The sequence below is a fragment of the Dendrobates tinctorius genome, unplaced genomic scaffold (assembly GCF_039654945.1).
Source record: "Dendrobates tinctorius isolate UK_male_01 unplaced genomic scaffold, ASM3965494v1 ptg000157l, whole genome shotgun sequence".
In the NCBI taxonomy this organism is placed as follows: Eukaryota; Metazoa; Chordata; class Amphibia; order Anura; family Dendrobatidae; genus Dendrobates; species Dendrobates tinctorius.
In genome coordinates, this window is record NW_027361824.1 from 8,306,579 (window position 1) to 8,331,238 (window position 24,660).

The 24,660-nt window shown below is 52.2% G+C and overlaps 1 protein-coding gene across 1 annotated transcript in view; it reads left to right on the plus strand.

The window, feature by feature from the left end:
- The first annotated feature begins 8,131 nt into the window (after positions 1-8,131).
- POLD3 (DNA polymerase delta 3, accessory subunit) overlaps positions 8,132-24,660 on the plus strand; it is a 29,652-nt gene continuing 13,123 nt past the window's right edge. Inside the window, exons 1-7 of the mRNA XM_073548511.1 lie at positions 8,132-8,311; positions 10,355-10,410; positions 10,480-10,582; positions 11,287-11,326; positions 11,408-11,540; positions 11,627-11,879; positions 12,956-13,028. Coding sequence (XP_073404612.1) covers positions 8,255-8,311; positions 10,355-10,410; positions 10,480-10,582; positions 11,287-11,326; positions 11,408-11,540; positions 11,627-11,879; positions 12,956-13,028 — 715 coding nt within the window. The 5' untranslated portion in view covers positions 8,132-8,254. The remainder of the gene's footprint in view (positions 8,312-10,354; positions 10,411-10,479; positions 10,583-11,286; positions 11,327-11,407; positions 11,541-11,626; positions 11,880-12,955; positions 13,029-24,660) is intronic.

Below are 24,660 nucleotides of genomic sequence, written 5' to 3' on the forward strand. Positions count from 1 at the left end.
ACCAGGGGGTCAGAAAGAGATATATTTATATTCCAAATATAGTGTAAGTATATATCACAGAAGGGGCAAGAAACTATAATGCCCTAAAAAGCCCTAATATGGCCCTTCCTAACCACGGAGGTTGGCACCGTAGTGGTTGATGACATGGCGCCCCCGCTCAATGTCGGCGTCCCTAGTAACGCCCTAGACCACCCTACGTATACAAAAAAGGACACAAAAAACACACACACCCAAATACCGAAAAGACTAATATAAAGTACTAAAGTGCTGTAAACTTATCTCATAGTGTAATCACTATCAGAAAATTGACGTCTTTTTCTTCCATCTCTAAATCTATGGCTGGGACATACCCCTATTTTATATGTGGGTTATTTATATATTTTTGATATCTCTGTCTTTTATACAGTGTGTTCTATTACTACACGGGCTTGTCCTGAGTTTGTCTCATTAAGTGCGTTATTGCCACATTTTTTGCTGTAGACGGTTTTTTGAGGGACATTTAACCACGTGTCTGCCCTTTAGCGGCACTAAACATTTTTTTGATTACGAGATAAGTGTCAATAAGCTGCTTTTGCTCTCAAATTTTGGTATTACTCCGAGATAAGACGTCAATTTTCTGATAGTGATTACACTACAAGATAAGTTTACAGCACTTTAGCACTTTATATTAGTTTTTTCGGTATTTGGGTGTGTGTGTTTTTTGTGTCCTTTTTTGTATACGTAGGGTGGTCTAGGGCGTTACTAGGGACGCTGACGTTGAGCGGGGGCGCCATGTCGTCAACAACTAGGGTGCCAACCTCCGTGGTTAGGAATATTTACACTATATTTGGAATATAAATATATCTCTTTCTGACCCCCTGGTATTTTTGTGATTTCACATGTGTGTGTTTCTTTTTAATTATTTAATTAAAAGTTATATTTTAGGGGGTTTTCCTCTTTCTGCATTCTGGTTTAATGCTTGATGTCGGAACCCCTTAGTCATTTCTTTTGAGGTTTTCTACTTGGAATTAGTCATGTCAGCAGAGCGGAGTGTGCGGAGCTAAGTTAGGTGCCGTACACTAGGAGACAGTGAGTACCGCACCCGCTCTGCCCAAGAGTGACCTTATACTCAAAAGAGCCCTCCTGCTGAGCACTGAGACAGACCGACAGTACGCAGTGAGCACCCTCTGGGTAAACGTGGACCCGCCAGCCTCCGTGACCGGAGGAGACTCCCTTGACAAGCCTGAGACAGTAGCTAGTGCGTGCAGGCCCGGCGTGTGCAATGACAGATCTGAGCCCCTGAGAGTAGTAGCTGGACTGACCGAGGAGCGTGGCATTGTCCCTGCGGTGACACATTCTGATGGTGGACTTGTGACTAAGAGTGGTGAGAGCAGGACCCCTTCTCACCGCCCAGCATCCTGTTGTTTTCCCTGGAGACCGTTTCTTCATTATGGACAGAGACTTGAGAGACTGCATGTGCCGCTGTTGTCGGTGCCACCATTGGATTCCCGCCTGTCAGAGACTGCGACGAGATGACCTGCGCCGCTGTTGCCGGTGCCACTGTTGGAACCCTGAACTTCCTCATAACAGAAGACTACAGTCCGATAAGTTTAACCTCTTTATTACCGAACTCTCGTTCGTCCCTCACCTACCCTGCCATCCTTCCAGTTCTGACCCATACCTAACCGTCACCCTACAATCCCTCACTCCCTGCGTGTAGAACATCCCCCTGTAAATAAACCTGTTTAACCCTTGCTCTGTCTCCCTGTGCGTGACTGAATCCAACGTTCCTGCAGGTTATTACATCATCTCTATGCCTATGACATGCTGATCTACCTATCTGGACCTGACATCACCTCCTTACTGACCAAAATCTCACAATAGATTCAAAATCCCACAATGTCTGTCTGCTATTTCATCTTTCTTTTCTGTTCGCTTTCTAAAACTGAACATGGACAAAACAGAATTCATCATCTTTCCCCCATCTCACTCTACCCCTCCGCCGACCTAGCCATCAATGTCAAATGCTGGCCACTTTCCCCAGTCCCGCATGCTCGGTGTCTCGGGGTGATCCTCGACTCTACCCATCTTTCAAGCCGCATATCCAAGCCCTTGCCTCCTCCTGCCGACTCCAACTCAAAAATATTTCCCGAATCCGTACATTCCTTGACCAAGAAACTGCAAAAATGCTTGTGCATTCCCTCATCATCTCCTGCCTTGAATATTGCAGCCTCCTACTCTTTGGCCTCCCCTCTAGCACTCTTGCACCACTCTAATCTAACCTAAACTCTGTTGCCCGACAGGTTCTCCCCATTATTCCCCAGCCTCCCTCCTATGCCAGGTACTTCACTGGCTTCCTATTGTCCAGACGCTCCAGTTCAAAGTTCTAACCATGACATACAAAACCATCCACAACCTGTCTCCTCCATACATCTGTGACATGGTCTCCCGGTACTTACCTACACGCAACCTTCGATCCTCTCAAGATCTCATTCTGTACCCCCCTCTTATCTCCTCTTCCCACAATCGCATACAAGACTTCTCCCGTGCTTCCCCCATACTCTGGAACTCTCTACCCCAACACATCAGACTTTCGTCTTCCATAGAAACTTTCAAAAGGAGCCTGAAGACCCACCTCTTCCGACAAGCCTACAACCTGCAGTGATCCTCAGTCTACTGAACCACCGCACGACCACCTCTACCCTCTCCTACTGTATCCTCACCCATCCCCTGTAGACTGTGAGCCCTCGCGGGCAGGGTCCTCTCTCCTTCTGTACTTGCGTGTGCCTTGTATTGCTCATGTTTATTGTACTTGTCTATGTATGCCCACTTTTCACATGTAAAGCGCCATGGAATAAATGGCGCTATAAAAATGAATAATAATAATAACATTAACAAAGATAAACCCGTGAAATAGATCCCTCTGTGTGTAATGACACTATAGAATATGTGAAATTCACTTTTTGTACTGAAGAACTGCAATAAATTCACTTTTTGTTGATTAATGTTTTGGCGCTTTTACACAATAAAAACTACCGATATTTCATAGAAAAAAAAAATATTATTTTTGCATCTCTTTATTCTGAGAGATATAACTTATGTTTATTTTTCCACTGATGGAGCTGTATGCTGTTTGTTTTTTCAGCTATATCATTTTTTCATCTTTTTTATCACGTTTTATTCCACTTTTTGTTCGGTGGTATGATAATAAAGCATTGTTTTTTTGCGGTGTTCACTAAAGGGGTTGACTAGTGGGATAGTTTTATAAATCAGGTCATTCCCGTCGTGGGAATACCAAAAATATATTTTTATTAATTTGTGATTTTTTTTATAATACTCTTAGTTTTTTTTTACTTTTTTAAACTTTTTTTACCTTGTTACTTTGTCTCACTATGGCACTTTCACTTTTCGCAGGCCGGTCACTTGTATAGCATAGAGATGCAGGAGTTGTGCTATGCTTTAGAAACTGTCAGTGCTGCCCTGATCATGGTGTAGCATGCTTGCTGCCGCAGGAACGCAGATCAGAGAACAGAGAGGGCTGCCTCCCTCTGCTTGCCCTCCTAAATATTGCGATCGATATCAGGGTTGATATCGATCGTAGTATTGAGGGGGTTAAAGTGCCAGCCGGCTGTCCCTTTATAGTGGGGTCTGTTTAGCTTCCATTGGGGTATCTGCCAAATGCTGCACCACTGTTTTTACTTCTGCTGGTATTGCTAGGTGAAACAGGTAACAATCCCAGGGAAAGTGGTCGTCAGAGCTTGTTACCTGACCTATTCGAGGGGTTGGAGGGTAGTGTTTTAGGGGTCCTGTTACCTAAGTCTCCGACCCATTTCTTTACATGGGGGCTGAGGGTTCATGTGGGGGAGGGGGCATCATCGGCTTCATCTGTCCAAGACACTGAAGTACCTTATCGTGACCCTTCAACCTGGACATCCCAAAAACCATGTCCACTCCTCCACAATGTCTGAAGCCCGCTCCTCCACAATGTCTGAAGACCGCTCCTCCACAATGTCTGAAGCCTGCTCCTCCACAATGTCTGAAGCCCGCTCCTCCACAATGTCTGAAGTCCGCTCCTCCACAATGTCTGAAGCTTGTGTAAAGGGTTACAAAGACTGTCTTAAGCCTCACACACGTCCCGGTTAAATGTTAGTAAATGTAAATGTTCTGCCCTGCATATATGGTTGTGTATCTTAATGCTGCTATGTGTCCATTGTATATAGGGAGAGTGCAGTACTCAAGTTAGCTCACTAGAGGGGGGAACATTAGGACTAAATAGAAAAAGGATAGCTACTAGTTAAATTAGGAGGGGCCAACTGCAGGTAAGTTGTAGTATTTCCTGAATTCTAGTTGGTAGGGCCTGGGAGACCGGACAAGGCAGGTGGTCCCCATAATGTTAAGAAAGGTGCCCAGTCTTCCGGGGCCTGGTGGCAGATCACAACAGTGAGAGAATGCAGGGCAGCTCCAATATGTGGCAGCTATCTACATGGGCTGATGCCCTTTTGTCTGGGGCGAAACGGAGAGGGGAACTCCTGAAAATAGGCTGACCCAAAGGAATGAAGCGGTATCGGACAAGTCGGTACGACCCTGGCGCATTCTGGAAGAAGTGAGGGAAAGCACAGAAAAGGCAAAGAGTGTACTCTGTGATGATCCCTGTGATGTCACTGTGACTGATCCGGACGTAGTGAGAATGGAACCAACTAAAGTTGTTTTTTTTAATTTGGAACTGGACTCTGTCTTTCTTTGTGCGATTCTGACAGGAAGCAAACCTCAGCATATCAGAGAGGATCCGAAAATGGTAAGAAAGGTATGCCGCAAAGGTGACAATATTGCTGCCATCCATCTGTAACGTTCTCATTCTCCGGTGGGTGGAGCGGTGGGAGACGAGGCTGCCATCCATCCGTAACGTTTTCATTCTCCGGTGGGTGGAGCGGTGGGAGACGAGGCTGCCATCCATCCGTAACGTTCTCATTCTCCGGTGGGTGGAGCGGTGGGAGACGAGGCTGCCATCCTTCCGTAACGTTCTCATTCTCCGGTGTGTGGAGCGGTGGGAGACGAGGCTGCCATCCATCCGTAACGTTCTCATTCTCCGGTGTGTGGAGCGGTGGGAGACGAGGCTGCCATCCATCCGTAACGTTCTCATTCTCCGGTGTGTGGAGCGGTGGGAGACGAGGCTGCCATCCATCCGTAACATTCTCATTCTCCGGTGTGTGGAGCGGTGGGAGACGAGGCTGCCATCCATCCGTAACGTTTTCATTCTTCGGTGTGTGGAGCGGTGGGACACGAGGCTGCCATCCATCCGTAACGTTCTCATTCTCCGGTGTGTGGAGCGGTGGGAGACGAGGCTGCGATCCATCCGTAACGTTTTCATTCTTCGGTGTGTGGAGCGGTGGGACACGAGGCTGCCATCCATCCGTAACGTTCTCATTCTCCGGTGGGTGGAGCAGTGGGAGACGAGGCTGCCATCCATCCGTAACGTTTTCATTCTCCGGTGTGTGGAGCGGTGAGACGAGGCTGCCATCCATCCGTAACGTTCTCAATCTCCGGTGGGTGGAGCGGTGGGAGACGAGGCTGCCATCCATCCATAACGTTCTCATTCTCCGGTGGGTGGAGCGGTGGGAGACGAGGCTGCCATCCATCCGTAACGTTCTCATTCTCCGGTGGGTGGAGCGGTGGGAGACGAGGCTGCCATCCATCCGTAACGTTCTCATTCTCCGGTGTGTGGAGCGGTGGGAGACGAGGCTGCCATCCATCGGTAACGTTCTCATTCTCCGGTGGGTGGAGCGGTGGGAGACGAGGCTGCCATCCATCCGTAACGTTCTCATTCTCCGGTGGGTGGAGCGGTGGGAGACGAGGCTGCCATCCATCCGTAACGTTCTCATTCTCCGGTGGGTGGAGCGGTGGGAGACGAGGCTGCCATCCATCCGTAACGTTCTCATTCTCCGGTGTGTGGAGCGGTGGGAGACGAGGCTGCCATCCATCCGTAACGTTCTCACTCTCCGGTGGGTGGAGCGGTGGGAGACGAGGCTGCCATCCATCCGTAACGTTCTCATTCTCCGGTGGGTGGAGCGGTGGGAGACGAGGCTGCCATCCATCCGTAACGTTCTCATTCTCCGGTGGGTGGAGCGGTGGGAGACGAGGCTGCCATCCATCCGTAACGTTATCATTCTCCGGTGGGTGGAGCGGTGGGAGACGAGGCTGCCATCCATCCGTAACGTTCTCATTCTCCGGTGTGTGGAGCGGTGGGAGACGAGGCTGCCATCCATCCGTAACGTTCTCACTCTCCGGTGGGTGGAGCGGTGGGAGACGAGGCTGCCATCCATCCGTAACGTTCTCATTCTCCGGTGGGTGGAGCGGTGGGAGACGAGGCTGCCATCCATCCGTAACGTTCTCATTCTCCGGTGTGTGGAGCGGTGGGAGACGAGGCTGCCATCCATCCGTAACGTTCTCACTCTCCGGTGGGTGGAGCGGTGGGAGACGAGGCTGCCATCCATCCGTAACGTTCTCATTCTCCGGTGGGTGGAGCGGTGGGAGACGAGGCTGCCATCCATCCGTAACGTTCTCATTCTCCGGTGGGTGGAGCGGTGGGAGACGAGGCTGCCATCCATCCGTAACGTTCTCATTCTCCGGTGGGTGGAGCGGTGGGAGACGAGACTGCCATCCTTCCGTAACGTTCTCATTCTCCGGTGGGTGGAGCGGTGGGAGACGAGGCTGCCATCCATCCGTAACGTTCTCATTCTCCGGTGTGTGGAGCGGTGGGAGACGAGGCTGCCATCCATCCGTAACGCTCTCACTCTCCGGTGGGTGGAGCGGTGGGAGACGAGGCTGCCATCCATCCGTAACGTTCTCATTCTCCGGTGGGTGGAGCGGTGGGAGACGAGGCTGCCATCCATCCGTAACGTTCTCATTCTCCGGTGTGTGGAGCGGTGGGAGACGAGGCTGCCATCCATCCGTAACGTTCTCATTCTCCGGTGTGTGGAGCGGTGGGAGACGAGGCTGCCATCCATCCGTAACGTTCTCATTCTCCGGTGGGTGGAGCGGTGGGAGACGAGGCTGCCATCCATCCGTAACGCTCTCACTCTCCGGTGGGTGGAGCGGTGGGAGACGAGGCTGCCATCCATCCGTAACGTTCTCATTCTCCGGTGGGTGGAGCGGTGGGAGACGAGGCTGCCATCCATCCGTAACGTTCTCATTCTCCGGTGTGTGGAGCGGTGGGAGACGAGGCTGCCATCCATCCGTAACGTTCTCATTCTCCGGTGTGTGGAGCGGTGGGAGACGAGGCTGCCATCCATCCGTAACGTTCTCATTCTCCGGTGTGTGGAGCGGTGGGAGACGAGGCTGCCATCCTTCCGTAACGTTCTCATTCTCCGGTGTGTGGAGCGGTGGGAGACGAGGCTGCCATCCATCCGTAACGCTCTCACTCTCCGGTGGGTGGAGCGGTGGGAGACGAGGCTGCCATCCATCCGTAACGTTCTCATTCTCCGGTGGGTGGAGCGGTGGGAGACGAGGCTGCCATCCATCCGTAACGTTCTCATTCTCCGGTGTGTGGAGCGGTGGGAGACGAGGCTGCCATCCATCCGTAACGTTCTCATTCTCCGGTGTGTGGAGCGGTGGGAGACGAGGCTGCCATCCATCCGTAACGTTCTCATTCTCCGGTGTGTGGAGCGGTGGGAGACGAGGCTGCCATCCATCCGTAACGTTCTCATTCTCCGGTGTGTGGAGCGGTGGGAGACGAGGCTGCCATCCATCCGTAACGTTTTGATCGTTTGTTGCAACTTTTTCATGGTATTGAGGCGACCAAAAAACAGTCACATTCTTTTCTGTCAGCAGATAGGGTGACATCTTCGTATATGGCGATCGTTCGGCCCTTTGTGAGCGGCGGCTCCGCATCGGCTTTACAGCTATATTTCACTGTATTATTCGTTCCCTACAGACGATATACAACACTGCGGTAATAACTTCTCAGTCTCAGAACATGGTGATAACACCTGCCTCATCCGGGGCTGTCCGGTTGCTCATAGTAACCAGCAGCCCAGTTCGGCCCACGTTGTCATAGCAACTGACACAGCGCAGAACTCCTCCCACCGGATCACAGGAAAAGGCGGTCCCACACGTGCTTTGATATCCAATGTCATTGGTCAGACGGGACGTTAATCTTCTCGGTAGCCAATCAGTGAGAAGTATTGGCGCATGCTCAGTAGACTGACTTGTGAGCTGCGTTAACGGCGCCAAATCTGTCGGTGGCCTAAACATCTGGAGCTGCGGGGCCGCCGGCGCCATGGACGAGCTGTACCTGGAGAACATCGACGAGCTGATCACCGACCACAACAAGATTGTGAGACCGCCATGATGGATAGTACTGCTGTGATATGGCCCCGTGTGACCCCGATATATCGCCCCCCCTCCTCCTCTGCCGTGTCGCCCCCTCCCGCCCCTCCTTCTCCTCTGCCGTGTCGTCGCCCCCCCCTCCTCCTCCGCCTCCTCCTCCTCCGCCGTGTCGTCGCCCCCTCCTCCTCCGCCGTGTCGTCGCCCCCTCCTCCTCCTCCTCCGCCGTGTCGTCGCCCCCTCCTCCTCCTCCTCCTCCTCCGCCGTGTCGTCGCCCCCTCCTCCTCCTCCTCCGCCTCCTCCTCCGCCGTGTCGTCGCCTCCTCCTCCTCCTCCTCCTCCTCCGCCGTGTCGTCGCCTCCTCCTCCTCCTCCGCCGTGTCGTCGCCTCCTCCTCCTCCTCCTCCTCCTCCGCCGTGTCGTCGCCTCCTCCTCCTCCTCCTCCTCCTCCTCCGCCGTGTCGTCGCCTCCTCCTCCTCCTCCTCCGCCGTGTCGTCGCCTCCTCCTCCTCCTCCTCCGCCGTGTCGTCGCCCCCTCCTCCTCCTCCTCCTCCTCCTCCGCCGTGTCGTCGCCCCCTCCTCCCCCTCCTCCTCCCCCTCCTCCTCCGCCGTGTCGTCGCCCCCTCCTCCCCCTCCTCCTCCTCCTCCGCCGTGTCGTCGCCCCCTCCTCCTCCTCCTCCTCCTCCTCCTCCTCCTCCGCCGTGTCGTCGCCCCCTCCTCCTCCTCCTCCTCCTCCTCCTCCTCCGCCGTGTCGTCGCCCCCTCCTCCTCCTCCTCCTCCTCCTCCTCCTCCGCCGTGTCGTCGCCCCCTCCTCCTCCTCCTCCTCCTCCTCCTCCGCCGTGTCGTCGCCCCCTCCTCCTCCTCCTCCTCCTCCTCCTCCTCCGCCGTGTCGTCGCCCCCTCCTCCTCCTCCTCCTCCTCCTCCTCCGCCGTGTCGTCGCCCCCTCCTCCTCCTCCTCCTCCTCCTCCTCCTCCGCCGTGTCGTCGCCCCCTCCTCCTCCTCCTCCTCCTCCTCCTCCTCCGCCGTGTCGTCGCCCCCTCCTCCTCCTCCTCCTCCTCCGCCGTGTCGTCGCCCCCTCCTCCTCCTCCGTGTCGTCGCCCCCTCCTCCTCCTCCTCCTCCTCCGTGTCGTCGCCCCCTCCTCCTCCTCCTCCTCCGCCGTGTCGTCGCCCCCTCCTCCTCCTCCTCCTCCGCCGTGTCGTCGCCCCCTCCTCCTCCTCCTCCTCCGCCGTGTCGTCGCCCCCTCCTCCTCCTCCTCCTCCGCCGTGTTGTCGCCCCCTCCTCCTCCTCCTCCTCCGCCGTGTCGTCGCCCCCTCCTCCTCCGCCGTGTCGTCGCCCCCTCCTCCTCCGCCGTGTCGTCGCCCCCTCCTCCTCCGCCGTGTCGTCGCCCCCTCCTCCTCCGCCGTGTCGTCGCCCCCTCCTCCTCCGCCGTGTCGTCGCCCCCTCCTCCTCCTCCTCCTCCGCCTCCGCCGTGTCGTCGCCCCCTCCTCCTCCTCCTCCGCCGTGTCGTCGCCCCCTCCTCCTCCTCCTCCGCCGTGTCGTCGCCCCCTCCTCCTCCTCCTCCGCCGTGTCGTCGCCCCCTCCTCCTCCTCCTCCTCCTCCTCCGCCGTGTCGTCGCCCCCTCCTCCTCCTCCTCCTCCTCCGCCGTGTCGTCGCCCCCTCCTCCCCCTCCTCCTCCTCCTCCGCCGTGTCGTCGCCCCCTCCTCCTCCTCCTCCTCCTCCGCCGTGTCGTCGCCCCCTCCTCCGTGTCGTCGCCCCTCCTCCTCTGCCGTGTCGTCGCCCCTCCTCCTCTGCCGTGTCGTCGCCCCTCCTCCTCTGCCGTGTCGTACCCCTCTCCTCCTCTGCCGTGTCGTACCCCTCTCCTCCTCTGCCGTGTCGTCGCCGCCGACCCCTCTCCTCCTCTGCCGTGTCGTCGCCTCCGCCGCCGACCCCCCTCCTCCTCCTCTGCCGTGTCGCCGCCGCCGACCCCCCCTCCTCCTCCTCTGCCGTGTCGTCGCCGCCGCCCCCCCCCCCCCCCCCTCGTCCCCCCATATTCAGCTTCTTCGTTCTCTTCTCCAGGTGACCTATAAATGGCTGAGTCACACTCTCGGGGTTCACGTGAACCAAGCCAAGCAGTGAGTATTGGGGGACAGTGAGCTGGGCTTTGTAGTTCCTGTGCGGCCGCTCACGCCTCGCTCTTGCAGGATGCTGTATGATTACGTCACTCGTAAGAGGAAGGAGAATGTGAGCGCTCAGGTGCACGTGACCTACCTGCTGACCGGGACGTGTGTGCGGGACGGCTGCCACGTGAGTAGTAACAGATGAGTGTGGTGTGCGGGGGACACTGCTGCCCTCCTCCTGACACTAGAGGGCGCTGTCCCTCCGTGGTGCGTGTACCCAGGCGGCAGCGTGATCAGCGCTGATCCCCTCTGTTTAACCCAACAAATGCCGCTGGCCCCAGAGTGACGTCTAAGCATCTCCGTCCAGGTGACTCCACCTGCCGAGTCCTCCACAGCCACAGACCCGGGGCTCGGCCTAATCCAATGGCTGGGCTACATGGCACAGTGTAATTAGTGCTGACGGGCGTTATACCTTGTATTTTGGGGAGACCCCCATTAATGACCATGTCCATCCAGCGCTGCTTCCCCCCTTGTACAGGATCAGTGCCCGGGCTGTGACTTCTGGCAGAAGGGCATCAGGAGCCGGTTGTAGACCTGTCGATGTTGTCAGCCTGGCGTCCAGTTTGGAGGAGGCTTCTGTGGTTTTGTCTCTTTGGTCTCGGGTGCGGGGGTCCGGTCAGTCCTCTAAGTCCGCCACACGTGTCTCTCCCAGAGCGCACCCCCAGATGGCTGCAATCTAAGAAGCCCTGTTTCACAAGATGATAGAATCCAATTTCGAGCCCCTGAACTCGTCCCAGAGAAACACAAACCCGCCCAATGCTGCGTCGTAGGAAAAATGAAGTCTTCATTGCGGTGAGGATCCTGGGTAACGCGTCTCCATTGTCGTTGCAGTACCACAAGGTGGCGGTAGTGAAGGAGGAGCAGCTGGAAGGTACTGTCCTCACCCGCTCTCACGGTTTGGTCTTGTTGTTTGTGGGTTTTAACCTCTTGATTGCTCCGATTTTTTTTCCAGCTGCCAAGTCCAAGCTCAGCGCGGTGGCCACTGTCCATGTGTACAGCATCCAGAAAGCCGCACTAAAAGACAGCGCGCCCCTCTTCAGTGCCGACTACGACATCACCAAGAACAACCTGCAGAACTGCAACAAGTAGGTTACCGCCGAGCGCTATCCGCAGCGTCCGAGCCAGCACCGATCCCCACACTCCAGCATCAATACAACTGTACTCCCCCCAGGTTCAGTGCCATCCAGTGTCCGGCCGCCGTACCCAGATCTCCGGAGGAAGTGGCGCAGCTCCAGAAATCACACTTCCAACCAAGCGAGACGCAGAATATATCTGCCACACCGGCTGTCAATGGGTTCACGTCACCACCGGCTGCCAAAGCTGTACCCCAACAGCCAAAAGGCATCATGGGAATGTTCTCACGTCCGGCGTCCAAGTCCCAGGAGGCTCAGAAAGGCCCAAAAACTGAAGCCAAAGAAAGCGCTGTAAGTGACAGCTCCAATATGGGGGATTCACTGTGTACATACATTACTGATCCTGAGTTACATCCTGTATTATACTCCATAGCTGCACTCACTATTCTGCTGGTGCAGTCACTGTGTACATACATTACATTACTGATCCTGAGTTACATCCTGTATTATACCCCAGAGCTGCGCTCACCATTCTGCTGGTGCAGTCACTGTGTACATACATTACATTACTGATCCTGAGATACATCCTGTATTATACCCCAGAGCTGCGCTCACCATTCTGCTGGTGCAGTCACTGTGTACATACATTACATTACTGATCCTGAGTTACATCCTGTATTATACTCCAGAGCTGCACTCACTATTCTGCTGGTGCAGTCACTGTGTACATACATTACATTACTGATCCTGAGTTACATCCTGTATTATACTCCAGAGCTGCACTCACTATTCTGCTGGTGCAGTCACTGTGTACATACATTACATTACTGATCCTGAGTTACATCCTGTATTATACTCCAGAGCTGCACTCACTATTCTGCTGGTGCAGTCACTGTGTACATACATTACATTACTGATCCTGAGTTACATCCTGTATTATACTCCAGAGCTGCACTCACTATTCTGCTGGTGCAGTCACTGTGTACATACATTACTGATCCTGAGTTACATTCTGTATTATACCCCAGAGCTGCACTCACTATTCTGCTGGTGCAGTCACTGTGTACATACATTACATTACTGATCCTGAGTTACATCCTGTATTATACTCCAGAGCTGCACTCACTATTCTGCTGGTGCAGTCACTGTGTACATAGATTACATTACTGATCCTGAGTTACATCCTGTATCATGCTCCAGAGCTGCACTCACTATTCTCCTCTGGTCACCGTGTACATACATTGGTTAGTCTGTCTGGATCTTTTTGTTTATTAGCATGTTGACTGCAGTTATGTTGCTGACAGTTTCCGATATCAAACAGTAGCATGAGCGCAGCTCTGGATGTGGCTGGAGTTTTGTACATATGTGACGGCTATGTTATTTTCTGGAGACTTTCTCACTATTTTTTTCCCTTTTTTCTTCTCTAGGTTTCTGAATCCAGCAGTAAACAGTCAGCTAAATCCAGCGCCATGAACAACTTCTTTGGAAAAGCTTCTATGAGTGAGTAGTGACGGCTGAGCCCGAGAGCCCTAAATTAATGAGATTTTACTATCTACTCGCCCATAATCTGTAGAAATTAACTGAAAACTTTTCAGGTGGGAAAATTAAAGTAAAATAATGTGGTTGCATGAATCTGCACACCCATTTACTAATACTGTGTATTTCTGACATTCCATCTTTTTGGGTCAGGGCCCATTACTCAGAACATCTAGAGTTGGAGATTTTCGCCCCTTGTTCTTTACAGCAGCTCCACATCTGTCAGATTGCGGGGGCATCTCCTGTGTACAGCGCCCTCTTTAGGTCACCACAGATTGTCACTTGGGTTAAGGACTGGTCTCTGACTGAGCCGTTCCAGAACGTCAGTTGTCTTCCGGAGAGTGCATTTGTGTAGAACGCTGAAATTCCACCTCACTCTTGACTTAAGCTCTAGGTCGAGCTGCCGAAAAACTGCTTCAACACACAGTGGTTCCCCACCATGCCTCACTGTGGGGATTGTGGTCTTGCGGTGATTCGGAGCGTTGGGTTTGCACCTTTAGAATTATTGTCCATAAGTTCGTCCTTTGGTCTTTTTAGACCATATCTTGTTCCCCTCATGCTTTTAGTGACGTAATGGAGGTTTTGATAGAACATCGCCGGGCTTCAATATTTTTCTTTTGTAAGGCTTCTGTTTTGCCCCCACCGTATAGGCCTGACACGTGAATAAAATAGGAGATGTTGGTCACCTTCAGGACACAACCAGGACTGGAAGAAATTTCTGCAGCTCCTTTAACGTTGCTCCTGCAGCTCCTTTAATGTTGCTGTCGGCCTCCTTTCTTCTCGTCTTTTTTCATCAATTTTTGAGGGACATCAAGTTCAGGTGATGTCTGAACTATCTCTTAATCCGGAATACCCACTGCACCCCAGAATCCCATGTACTACTCTTCCTCTGTTCTAACTGGTACGCTGTTGCTTTTTCCCTGACTCTAATCCCGTGTATCATACTTCAAATTTACTGAAGCATATTGATGTCAGTACTCCTCACACCTAACTCTATCATTCCATCTTAATCTGTCTTTCTCCAGCTTTGATGCTAGTCTAAGGGTACCGTCACATTTAGCGATGCACCAGCGATCCCGATTACGATATGACCCGGTCAAGATCGCTGGTGCATCGCTAAATGGTCGCTAGTGAGCTGCCAATCAGGCAGATCTCGCAGCGACAGCAGCGGTCGTTACATACCTGTCAGACGCAGAGATGAAGACGTCCTCCCGCCTTCGTCCACGCGTCGCTCGTCGGCGCCAGCAGGAAGCCGACGACGAGAAATGGACCAGGCCGATCTCGCGCAATCAGCGATAGACAGCGGGGGAGCCGGTCGGCGGTAAGTATCACACGCAGCGATATCATTAGCGATCTTGCTTAAGGTACTGTCACACTTAGCGATGTACCAGCGATCCCGACCAGTGATATGACGCGGTCAGGATCGCTGGTGCATCGCTATGTGGTCGCTAGTGAGCTGCCACACAGGCAGATCTCACCAGCGACATCGCTGGGGACGGGGGTCGCTACTTACCTGTCATACTAGGCGATCCTACGTCCTCCCGCCCGGCTCCACGCTCGTCTCTCCACAGGAAGCTGACGACGAGAAGCGGTCCAGGACGTTCTCGCGCGATCAGCGATAACCAGCGGGGGAGCCGGTCGTAGGTAAGTATCAGACACAGCGATATCGCTAGCAATATCGCTATAACGTCACAAGTTATAGCGATATTGCTAGAGATATCGCTTAGTGTGACAGGCCCTTTAGTGTGACGGGGCCTTAATGCTCTATTAACTGCAATCTGTTAATTGCTCCCTGCTGTGAACCGTCCTCCTCACCTCTCTCACCTGGCTTCATTTCATGGACATTTGAATGGTATAAGTTGAATGGATCAGGTGAGATATGACCCTGGTCAGATGTGACATCTTCTTTTAAGTGTAACATCAGAAATAGGTCTGAAGGTAAGAATAATCACTGCCTTCTAACTTTACTTGCCTCTCTTACCTGCTCTTTAACCATGCTCACATTTGCCCTTACCGTTTTTTCCTTCACTAATCTTCACTCTCCTTCACTATCCCCAAACCCCCCAGCACCTTTGAAGCAAATCTCTATCTCCCCCTCTCTCACCCCCCCACCTTGCTTCGCCCTCAGACCCCTCCTACTAAAATATAACATAAGCCGGTCACTCTCCTTTACCCACCTGCTTTCCCTTTCTCTGCTTCTTCTCACTGCTGCCCCCCCCCCCCCCATACATCCCACTAATCCTCACCCCTATCTTTCTCATACTAAGAGAAACTACCGCAATCCCTCACACTTAAAATCTGTTCCACTGACCCCCACTCCCTCTCTCTGGAGCACTTTGGAATGCCTGCTCCGTCTGCAACAAGCTCCACGTGATCCACGACCTCTTTACCTCCCGCAACCTTTCCTTCCTTTTCTTTCACTGAGACCTGGCTGACGCCCCCTGACACAGCCTCCCCTGCTGCACTGAGTTATGGTGGCCTCCACTTTACCCACACTCCTCGCTCTGGCAACAGACATGGCGGAGAAGTGGGTTTCCTCCTTAAAAACTCCTCCTTCAACCCAATCCAACCCCCACCCTCCCTTATCCTCCCTTCTTTCGTTGTCCAAATGGATGTCATATTCCGACCACCAGGCTCCGCCACTGCCTTCACTGACCAATTCTCCACCTGGCTTCTTCACTTCCTCTCTGCTGACATCCCCACCATCATCATGGGTGACTTATATATCCCTGCTGACACCCCCCAGCCAGCAGCCTCCAAACTCCTGTCACTTACCTCATCCTTTGGACTGACTCAGTGGTCCTCCACAGCCACCCACACAGATGGACCTACATTAGACCTTATCTTCACCCGCCTCTGTTCCCTATCTAATCTCACAACCTCTCCCTTCCCCCTATCTGACCACCATCTACTCACCTCATCCTTGTCCTCCTCACCCGCCCCCCCCCATGTCCAGCCATTAGCACATCCTCGCACACCTAGACGTTCACAAACTCTCTTCTACCTCTGTCCTCCATATCGTCACTCCACAACACGGACAGTGCCACCGTTTTCTACAACGTCACCCTCACATCAGCCATAGACTCAGTCGCCCCTCTCATGCATGGCAAAGTGCGACAAACCAATAGGCAATTCTGGCACAACAACCTCACCAAAAAACTTCGACAAGCATCCAGGGTCGCGGAGCGGCGTTGGAAGAGAACACACCTGCCAGATGACTTCACTGCTTTCAAACAAGCTACACTTGCCTTTAAATCAGCTCTCACCTCTGCTAAACAGACCTATTTCACAAACCTTGTATCTTCATTATCCCACAACCCAAAGCAACTGTTCAGCACATTTAAAGAGAAGGTGCCATCCAAAAAAATTTTTTCAGCAATTGAAAAATTGTGAAGAATTAATGTTTGTTTTCTTAAAATATTATCATTTGTTTTTAATTTTGTAAAATATGAAAAATAATTTTTAAATTTGGCATTTCCACTTGTTAACACTAGGGGGAGCAGCTACTGAAATTTGGCACAAACACCTACTCTACAACTAGCTCACATTACTGCCCTGCAGTAATTATGGGCGGAATCTGCTGACATGGTTGTGATGTCACTCCTCTCCTCCCCTCCCATGGGTGTGATGTCACTCCTCTCCTCCCCTACTGGGTGTTTGCTAAGGGAAAAGAGAGGATGACATCTAGGAACACAGTGAGGAGCCATTGTGATGGGGCCTGCAAAGTCACTGACTGTGCATGCAAAGTCTGGATCAGAACAGGCCATCAATCAGCAGAAATGTTTCCTGGATTTCTGTGGAGCAGACAAGCAGACGGTCCATCCATGTGTATATAACACAGCGCTCTGTGTACAATCCCTGGCACCGAACAGTATTTCAGGAGAGCAGTGTGCTGATCTATGGGGGGCACAGAGGGAGATATATGGTGGAGGAGCAGGGTGACAGCAGCACAGAGTATTTCAGGAGAGCAGTGTGCTGATCTATGGGGGGCACAGAGGGAGATATATGGCGGAGGAGCAGGGTGACAGCAGTACAGAGTATTTCAGGAGAGCAGTGCGCTGGTCTATGGGGGAGGTCACAGGGAAATATATGTGGGTGGAGCAGGGAGACAGCAGCACAGAGTATTTCAGGAGAGCAGTGTACTGGTCTATGGGGGAGGTCACAGGGAGATATATGGGGGAGGAGCAGGGTGACAGCAGCACTGAAATCCAGGAAACATTTCTGCAGATTGATGGTCTGTTCTGATCCAGACTTTGCATGCAAAGACCCCATTCCCCTCCTCAGATCCTGTCCTGGCGATGTGTTACAGCGAGGCGACAGGCGCAGTCCGGGGTGACCCTGGGAAGCAGGATGGGGGGGAAATGAAGCCATATAGTAACGATAAAAAGAGACCCCTCTTTTCAGCTGCCTCACCAGCCCACCCCTCACTGCACCTAACTATTACCCCTGACCCGTGTGCAGGTGCTCAGCCAGAACCACCCTAGAATGGGTCCCCTTTTAGCAGATAATACTGCCATAGGGTTCTCACATACGGTAATACCGCCATATACTTCACACATAATGCCGCCATATAGATCACACACAAAATCAGCAGGGTGACAGCAGCACAGAGTATTTCAGGAGAGCAGTATCACACAGGATAGGATTAGATATACGGCTCAGCAGTCAGTATCACACAGGAGAGGATTAGATGCACGGCTCAGCAGTCGGTATCACATAAGATTAGATACACGGCTCAGCAGTCAGTATCACACAGGAGAGGATTAGATACACGGCTCAGCAGTCAGTATCACACAGGAGAGGATTAGATATACGGCTCAGCAGTCAGTATCACACAGGAGAGGATTAGATACACAGCTCAGCAGTCAGAAACAGCAGGGGCAGCAGCTGGTCGGGTGTTTTGGAAGGAGCAGCTCGGCCTCCAGCAGTTCGTCCTGGTTCCTCTCCTACAGCTGGTATGTGCAGAGTGAACATCCAAGCCCTGTTATGCTGGAACAGTACAGCATCAGTGATAACAGGGCTTGCAATAGAGTGTAAATGGAGCTAAAAGGAAAGCACTGGGCTCTAATAAGATGGCGCCTGGCCACACCTACAGCTGTGAATTGAGCTGCCCACAGAGGGGTGCCCAGTTCACAGCTGATGCTGCTGCAATGATACAGATAGGGGTCGGGAGCCGACTCTTGTCTCTTATGCCCAGGGACTGCCGTAAATGAGCATGGAAAGTGTCGTTCAGCAGCTAGAAAGGTAAGATGGCAGCCCCCAGTGGCTGCATTAATGCAGTAAAAAAAAAAACCCATACACACCACTGAGTCAAGCTTAGGGGACACTATTTTTTATACTATTTTCTTTTTTTACATTAAATTATGAAAAAACACGGCACCTTCCCTTTAACTCTCTCCTCCGCCCACCACTGCCGAGGACATTGCCACCTGCTTCAAAAATAAGATTGAATAAACAAGGCAAACCTTTACAGTTCCACCACCCCAATCGCTCCACATACCAGACCTCTGCCCTTCCCTAATGACCTCCCTCTCCAACATCACTGAAGGAGAGCTTACTCACCTTTCCAAATCACACATCAAGAGTTGTACACTTGACCCCCATCCCTTCCCACCTGCTCCCCCAACCTCACTAACATGATCATTGTCCCTGTCCTGGATCGCCTCATACCTTTCCGACCGCACATTCAGCGTTTCCCACGCCCACACTACCTCCTCTTCCCGCCCCCTCTTTGTTGGAGTCCCTCAAGGCTCTGTCCTGGGGGCCCCTACTTTTTTCCATCTATACTCTTGGCCTAGGACAACTCAAAGTCCCATGGCTTCCAGTACCACCTGTATGCAGATGACACTCAGATCCACGTCTCTGGCCCAGATATCACCTCTCTGCTGTCCAGAATCCCAGAGTGTCTATTAGTTATATCCTCCTTTTTCACATCTCGCTTCCTAAAACTCAATGTAGACAAAACTGAACTCATTTTCTTTCTTTCATCTCACGTATCTTCCCTATCCGATCTATCTATTATGGTGAACGGCATCACGCTCTCTCCCTCACCTAAAATCCGCTGCCTTGTAGTAACTCTCGACTCTGCCCTGTGCTTCAAACCACACGTCCAAACTCTTGCCACCTCCTGTTGCCTCCAACTCAAAAATATTTTCAGAATCCATCCCTTCCTCAACCCTCATTCTACTAAAACTTTTGCACATGCCCTCATGTCCCGCCTTGACTACTGCAACACTCTCCTCTGTGGGCTCCCTGCTAACTCTCTTGCACCACTCCAGTGTGTCCTCAATTCTGCTGCCTGACTAATCCACCTCTCTCCTCGCTACTCTCCTGTCTCCCCCCTCTGCAAATTCATCCATTGGCTCCCAATTCCCCAATGAATCCAGTTCAAACTACTAACAGTGACCTACAAAGCCATCCACAACCTGTCCCCTCCCTATATCTCTGAACTAATCTCCCAATATCTTCCCTCACGTAATCTCCGGTCCTCCCAAGACCTCCTTCTCTCCTCCACACTTATTCGCTCCTCACCCAACCGCCTCCAAGATTTCTCCCGAATATCCCCCATCCTCTGAAATGCCATGCCTCAACAAGTCCGATTATCCATCACCCTCGGATCCATCAAACGGAACCTGAAAAACCATCTTTTCATGAAAGCTTACTGCCTGCAATAACCATTCTGCCGCCTCACCACCACCAGAGCTGCTGCACCCCCGACCTTCTGTCTCTTCCCCATTATCCTGTAGAATGTAAGTCCGCAAGGGCAGGGTCCTCTCCCCTCTGTATCAGTCTGTCATTGTTAGTTTGTTTACTGTAAGTGATATCTATAACTTTGTATGTAACCCCCCTGTGATGGTGTTATATGCAATGTGGATATCGTTTTGCGTATATTTCTATGTCACTGATTTTCATAGTGTTTTTCTTGTTGCCTGATATGTCTATAGCCTGACTGTATCTGTCTCTTGATGCCACCCTGCAGTTCCTTAATCCCCAAGGCTCCTTTGTCTCCTCAACCTGTCTGACTACCCCTGGACCTAAGGAGGGGGCTGGGGAGGACAGAAGCTGTACACAAGGAAGGGGGTGGGGAGGAGAGGAGGGAGGTAGACAAGTCAGTTCCTGTGTGGAGAGCTTCGTGAAGACTGCACTCGAGAGAGAAGGACCCATTTTTATCCTCTGGTGCTAGAGTTTTGGAATCTTGTCTCCCTGGACATTTTATCCTGTTACTGGAGTGCATTCTTGTTCTGGACTATTGTATCCTCAGTGTGGTGGATTGTTTATGGACCTTCTAATTTTGCCTGTAATAAAGGTCTTGGGATTGTTCACACTTCCCTCGCTCAGTTGATTGTGTGGTATCGGAGGAGGACCCCGTGACAACCGGTGGCAGCGGTGGGATCAACAGAGTGTAACCCAGTGGAGAACCACCCACAGAGTGAGTACAGAAATTGGACTGTATCCAGATTACAGGAGAGAGCCAGAGACCTGGGCCTGAACTACCAGGGACTGACTAAAGAGGCCTTAATTGACCTACTGGTGGGCGCTAGCCCGGCCACCTCCTCCCAGATGTCTGAAGGACGAGCACTGGAGACAGGGATCCCCATCCAGAAAAGCCAGTGGTTGGTGTGGTATGAAGAAGAGATGGCGGTTCTGGGCCCTGGCGTCTCTCAGGAGTACAAGGAGGAGGCTGCCCGCCGGGCACAGTGGAGACAGGAAGCAATGGAGCTTGAAAGAGGGAGTAACGCAATGTGGAGTGTAACCCCAACGATCCGGGAGCCTGTACGGATCACCCGGACAGAGTTTAAGCCATTTGATGAAGCTTCCGGAGATGTGGAGGGGTTCTTCAAGGACTTTGAGCAGCAGTGTGCTGTGATGGAGGTGCCCCACTCTAGCTGGATGCGTTTGTTAGTGGGGCTCCTGAACGGAAGCATGGCGGAGGCTTACCGAACCATTGACGCACCGCGGAATCGGGATTATAACATTGTAAAGCGGACCATCCTGGATTACCATGCTATCACCCCAGACTCATATAGGGCCAAGTTCCGAGACCTCCCATGCCCCACGGGGGGATCGTTTAGGATGTATGCACATAAGATGTCCCAGGCATGTCAGAGATGGCTGGAAGCAGAAAACGCCTTTACTGTGGAAGATGTTATACTAGCGTTCCTTATAGAACAATTTCTTGCCAAGTGCCCTGCAGAGGTACGGGAATGGGTCCGGGAGCGCACGCCGTGTACCGTGGATAGAGCTGCAGCCCTGGCCGATGAAGCCTTTACTATCCGGCCGTAATGGAGGAGGCTTCTGGACAATGAACCACGGCCTACTCCCGTGCCCCGTCCCCCTCCAATTATATCTGCCCTTCCACCTAGTCGCAAGCCGATGACAATCACGCCTCACAATCCTAAGCCCCAACAGTTCCGACCACGACCTGGGGGTATCACAGAGAGGAGGTGTTATGGGTGTGGGCAACCTGGACATTTGTAGTCTGGCTGTCCCTCCAGGATTTGGAGGGAGCCCCACGCAGCCCCACCTCGTCCAGTGCATCTTGTGCACTCCACCCCGCCTGAGGAAGAGCTACCACCACCCCCACCAGAGTGGACCACCGACCACAGCACCATAGATACCCCTCCTGGAGTGTACGGACTCCGGCCTCTGTCCTTTAGCTCCTTAGAGCAATGGCAACGCCACCTGCAGGATGCCTTAATTGATGGATACAAAGTGTCAGGATTTAGAGACACCGGGGCATTCTTGACTATCGCTGACCCCCATGTGGTTCGACCCGAGGCAATTTACCAGGGTCTGGGAATTCCCATTGTCCTGGCGGGGGGTGCCCGCAAATATATACGGCGAGCTTCTGTGCGTTTGGATTATGGTTGTGGAGAAAATCTGTGGATTGAAGTTATGGGAGGAGTTCCTGCAGATATCCTCCTTGGTAAAGACATTGGGGAGTTAGTGCCAATTTGTGGGAGCAATCATCCGACTACAGGCCCTTCAAGCACTACATCATCCGGTTCTCACCGGGGAGCAACCACCACAAACCGCATTAGAGGTGGTAAGCAATACATTCGCTGCTACTACATTGGGAGAGTCTTGGGACAGAGAGGAGTTTAGGAGAGAAATAGAGGGTGACACTACCTTAGCAGCCCTTAGGCGAAAGGCAGAAACTGGGCACATGGGAGATTATGGGGATGGCTTCACTCGAGAAAACGGACTGTATTATCGTGTAACAAAGGGCAGTGACCAGGGCAACCTTGGCGCAATGACCAGACAACTCATTGTCCCTCAGAAGTACAGGGCACAGCTACTCCAACTGGCCCATGACATCCCCTTGGCTCCAGGAGCTCGACATAAGGTACCCCTGCAATCCCTGCCCATAATTGAGGAACCATTTCAACGTGTAGCTGTCGACATCATAGGTGCTCTGGCCCATGGTGGACTATGCCACTAGGTATCCTGAAGCTGTGGCCCTGTCCAGTATTACAGCAGTAAAGGTAGCCAAGGCCCTTGTTACCATCTTTACCCGGGTAGGGTTTCCTAGTGAAATATTGTCGGATCAAGGCACTCAGTTCATGTCAGATCTGGTCCAGTCCCTATGGCATACCTGTGGTGTTCGAGCCATTCGCACCACCCCATACCACCCGCAGACCAACGGACTATGTGAACGCTTTAATGGGACCCTAAAAAATATGCTGAGGGCTTTTGTTGACGTTGAAAGACTGGGAAAAGTACCTGCCACATCTCTTCGCCTGTCGGGAGGTTCCCCAAGAGTCCACAGGGTTCTCTCCCTTCGAACTACTGTTTAGCCGGAAGGTCCGTGGGCCTCTCACTCTTCTGAAAGAACATTTGGAGGGAGACATCTCAGATACCGGAATGCCCATGGTTCCCTATGTTCTAGAGCTCAGAGACCGTCTCGCCCAGCTAGCTACCTTGGCTAAAGAACATCAGCGAATGGCCCAGTCCAGACAAAAAACCTGGTGTGATGTACAATGTCTGTGAGGTATGGGGTTTTGTCTACAAAATATGATGTTTTCTGTTGTAACTTTCCAGAAAGATCCGGCACATATGACAATCCAGGCTGCTAGCTCTGCAGCTTCACCCCTCCTCCCTTCACACACACACAGAGCAGTGCCACCCCCCTCCTCTACAGCCTGTGTTCGCACTAGTAATAGGAGACCCCCTGCTGTTACAACCATTTGTTTCCTCTCCACAGCTGAGAGAAAAAAGTGCGGGATGGTTCTTTGTTTGAAACAAAGAGGTTTGAATAAAACTATAAGAGCCTGCCGTGCGAAAACCATACCCAGCAGAAATATAAAAATCATATTTCTGCGATCCGAGCAGACCCAGCTTCGCTGTGGTGCCTGTTGCAAAACTCTCGGATGTCCAGAACCTGAGATATGATTTGCGCCCAAATGGACGGTCATATCGCATAGATGTTTGATGTTTTCTTGATGGGCTCATTACGCTGGGAAACATGATACCACTGATGAGTCCATACCAGCTTCTCCCATAAAGTTATAGCTAATCTAAGTTTTGTAGCCAAAACATAACTTGGATAAGAGAGGTGGGATCAACCCAGAATGCACCTCTCCGTGATGTCACATAGGAAAGTCTATAAGGCATTTCCTGGGCAAACCAGCGGAGAACAGCTGCAGAGTCGGTGCTGACAAGAACTCCAGATGAATGGAGACGTGTGGCTCCTCCCCCCTTAAAGCCGCATGGTCTGCCTAAGGAACAATATGGAACTGTGAGTGTAATCTCTTTGTTTTCTCCACTTTTATTTTATACCTGTACTGTACATATTTTATGTCTCAATTTTATAGCAACTTTTATCTGTAATCACTGTCCTCTTTCGGAAAATAAATGAAATTATTTAGATCTGTCTCCATGCTCTAAGAATCGAACTATACGCCTTTGATAGATAATCGCTACTAATTCAAGGGGTTTGCCACGGACCCACTTAATTTAACACTGTGAATTAAGTAACCGTGACTGGTGGCAGCGCGTTGTGTACGGCTATAGAGGCTTGCTGGCAGTCTAGAAGGGTCTTATATTGCTGAGTAAGGGGCTTCAGCCACAGCATTGATAATTCCCTTACTGCAGAAGCCTAATTGCCGGTTCACAACAGGCAGCCCGTCCGGCGACTAATTATCCTAGGTGCAGTTCCCTGACTGACCTGAGGGTAAGGGGGGCGCCGGAGAGCTGTGAGTTCCAAAGTGGAACTGAGAAAGTGGGATATACACAAATCCCCGCAGTACTTGGAAGATTGATAGCAGTGGTGGGGCATCCAAATTAAACTCCCCCTGCGGCAAATTGTAGAGCGAGATTAGCTTGCTGGATATTTTTGTCACATGGTGCCAGTGGTGGGATAACTAAGATAAGCCCCACTGCGCCTGTGATAGCCGTGTGCCGGCATTGTGTCACGTCCCTCCGTCCGCTGATACACCCGTGTCAGTGGTGGGACTGTGACATAGTGGTGACACAGGGTCCGCTGTCCGTCGCGTTTTGGTGGCAGTGGGACCCCCGTTAGTCGTCGCCCGTAAGTAGACGAACGGCGGTGGGCTGTTCGTCACATATTGGTGGCAGAGCGGTGGGATAATCCTAG